Source organism: Salpingoeca rosetta (assembly GCF_000188695.1).
Source record: "Salpingoeca rosetta unplaced genomic scaffold supercont1.20, whole genome shotgun sequence".
NCBI classification, from domain to species: Eukaryota; class Choanoflagellata; order Craspedida; family Salpingoecidae; genus Salpingoeca; species Salpingoeca rosetta.
This window is the reverse complement of record NW_004754914.1, coordinates 125,696-128,195: the sequence shown is the minus strand read 5'-3', so window position 1 is coordinate 128,195 and position 2,500 is coordinate 125,696. Positions and strand designations below refer to the sequence as shown.

The following is a 2,500-nucleotide window of genomic DNA, read 5'->3' as shown; positions in this document are numbered from 1 at the left end:
TGGCGCACCTGGTCCTCGTAGAGCTTCATGTCATAACCGCTGAGGGCGGCGACAAAGATGACGGCAGTGACATCGTCAAAGCACTGGATCCACTTGCGCCGCTCAGACCGCTGCCCGCCAACATCAAACATGCGGTACGTCAGGTCCCGGTGCGTAAACTTGGTCTCGATGATGCCCGTCGTTCGCACACGCGCACGCAGCACATCCTGGCAAGCAGAACAATACAAGATATTTTTGTTTTGGGGGGGGGGGAGAGGAGGAACAGGGGGCAGGCAGTTGAGACAAAGCAAAGCCATTGTGCACAGTGTATGACGAACGAACATGCCCATGAAACGAGTGCCTACCCCTTCCTAAGTTTCACACCTCACAAGAAAGCAGCCGGCACTCGAACAATTCCCACCGCCACCACCATCCCCTCCTCTACTCTTCCGCCGCAACCATCGCCCCCAACACCATCCCACTCGTCCACCACTGGCGAAACAAGCAGACGCGTGGCGGGCGGCACCTGCTCTGTGGGCATGTAGCTCGGAGAGGAGATGCGGTCGATGCTGTTGAAGAAGTATTCCGCAGAGTCGTTCAGCTGGTACTCGTTTGATCGCCGGAAGCACTCCTGAACGAAAGAGAGAAAGATAGAGAGAGAGAAAACGAGAGGAAGAGAAGGAATGTGTGTGTGTGTGTGTGTGTGTGTGAGAGAGAGAGAGAAAGAGAGGAGAGAGAGTGTGTGTGCAGCAGCAGGGATGCCGTGGGTGTTGGTGGTGAGTAGGTAAGTAGGCGGGTGTGTGCATGCATATGTGATATGGGTGTGTGTGTGTGTGATGACGAAACAGGTGGCTGCACGCATCACAGTCGGTGAAAAGAACCCCAACGTTCCACACTAACTCGCCCACAATACTGTGTATGCAAACTGGTGGCGCAGTTCCAACCACGCCACTGAAACTGTTGTGCGAAACGACGTGCATATGCCAATATCCCTTTCCCCTCAGCTCTCCCCCTTCTTCCTCATAACCCCAAACGCGCAGATGAACTCACTTGGACACCGGAGTCGGCCCAGAGGCTCTTGAGCGCCGCTGTGAGTTCCGGGGTGAGCTGCCCTTGCGAGCCTGACTCGACATATGTGAGGACGGCCTTGGCGTGGACGCGGTTGGCCTGGTCGCCGAGGTCAATGAACAGCGCACCCATGGCCTCCAGCACGGCGCGCATGGAGTGCACGAGGTTGTCTGCGATGGTTGGTCTGTAGCTGCGCAGCTCCTCCTGGGTGAAGCCGTCACCATGAATGATCTTCATCTGCTTCACCAGCGTGCTCTTCCCAGATTCACCGGCACCAAGCAGCAACAACTTGATGGTTTTGCTGGCGGCGGCTCTGTCTTGGTCGAGCTGTCTGTCAAGCGCTGCGCTACGTGCCGCAGCAGCTTTCTGTTCCGCACTCATACAAATGCCCATCTGCAGTCAACCAGCAGCAGCAGCAACAACAGCAGCAACGACAACAGCAACGACAGCAAATAGCAGCAGCAGACGGCAGCGGAGAAGGGTGTGGGTGAGGTTGAAATGAAGACGCCACACCCATTGCAGCAGCGCATGCAAGGCGGCAGTCGTACAGGACGCAGACTGTTGTTGGCATGTGTGCCCGTGCACAACATCACGCTGCTTCAACCATGTAAATCGCTTGCTTCGCCCTCCTCCTCTTCTTCATCGTCATGCTCCTCGTCCTCCTCGTCATCATTCGCAGCAGGCACCCCCCATACGACGAGCAGCTGCGGTTGCACCAGCCTCAACACACACACACACACACACGTACACACACACACGCACACTGGGTCTCTCTGTCTCTCGTATCCTCTTGGTCACGCTCTTGGACTGCAGTCAAAGGGACAGCTGCAGACGTACCTTTGTGGGTTGTGTTGAGTAGGGTGTATGCTGTGGTTGTGTATGTGATTGGAAGTCCTTGTTGTTGATGCAGAGGTGTGTCAGTCTGTGCGTATGTGCAGCTCTCGTGAGGAAGCGCACAGCCGGTGAGGACACGGCAGCGGCAGCAGCAGCAGTACTGGGTGACGCCGACGAAGGTCACACGGCGAGGGAGGGATTGAGTGAGCAGCAGGTCAGCGACCAAGTCAAGCGACCAAGTCAAAGCGACGGCAGCGACGGCAGCAGCGACGGAGGCCACGAAGCACAAGCAGCGTGGGCGGGTGGTGGTGGCGTGTGAGCGAGGTGAAGCAACCAGCACACAACGACGACGACGAACGACGAACGACGAACGACGGTGATAAGAATTTGAATTTTTCATGCATTGGTGGAATCTCCACCTGAAATTAGGGACCATTGTACCTCATATACACTTTGTGTTGTCGGGACCGATAAGGACAGCGGACCTCCACGATGCTGCGCAACCTGAAGGTGCTGTGCTGTGTGCTGTGTGCTGTGTGGTGTGTGTGTGTGTGTGTGTGTGTGTGTGTGTGTGTGTGTGTGTGTGTGTGTGTGTGTGTGTGTGTCGTGTGTGTGTGTG

The 2,500-nt window shown here is 56.2% G+C and overlaps 2 protein-coding genes across 2 annotated transcripts in view; one reads left to right on the top strand and one right to left on the bottom strand.

The window, feature by feature from the left end:
* Nucleotides 1-2,260, bottom strand: part of PTSG_07529 (guanine nucleotide-binding protein G(o) subunit alpha) — a 4,146-nt gene extending 1,886 nt beyond the window's left edge. The window contains exons 1-4 of the mRNA XM_004991268.1: nucleotides 1,885-2,260; nucleotides 1,030-1,440; nucleotides 506-610; nucleotides 9-206 (exon numbers count right to left, since the gene is read on the bottom strand). Of these exons, the coding sequence (XP_004991325.1) occupies nucleotides 9-206; nucleotides 506-610; nucleotides 1,030-1,440 (714 nt within the window). The 5' untranslated portion in view covers nucleotides 1,885-2,260. The remainder of the gene's footprint in view (nucleotides 1-8; nucleotides 207-505; nucleotides 611-1,029; nucleotides 1,441-1,884) is intronic.
* Nucleotides 2,261-2,340: 80 nt separating this feature from the next.
* The window catches only part of PTSG_07528 (CAIB/BAIF family protein), a gene marked incomplete at its 3' end in the record, with an annotated part of 3,317 nt that continues 3,157 nt past the window's right edge, over nucleotides 2,341-2,500 (top strand). The window contains exon 1 of the mRNA XM_004991267.1: nucleotides 2,341-2,391. Coding sequence (XP_004991324.1) covers nucleotides 2,374-2,391 — 18 coding nt within the window. The 5' untranslated portion in view covers nucleotides 2,341-2,373. The remainder of the gene's footprint in view (nucleotides 2,392-2,500) is intronic.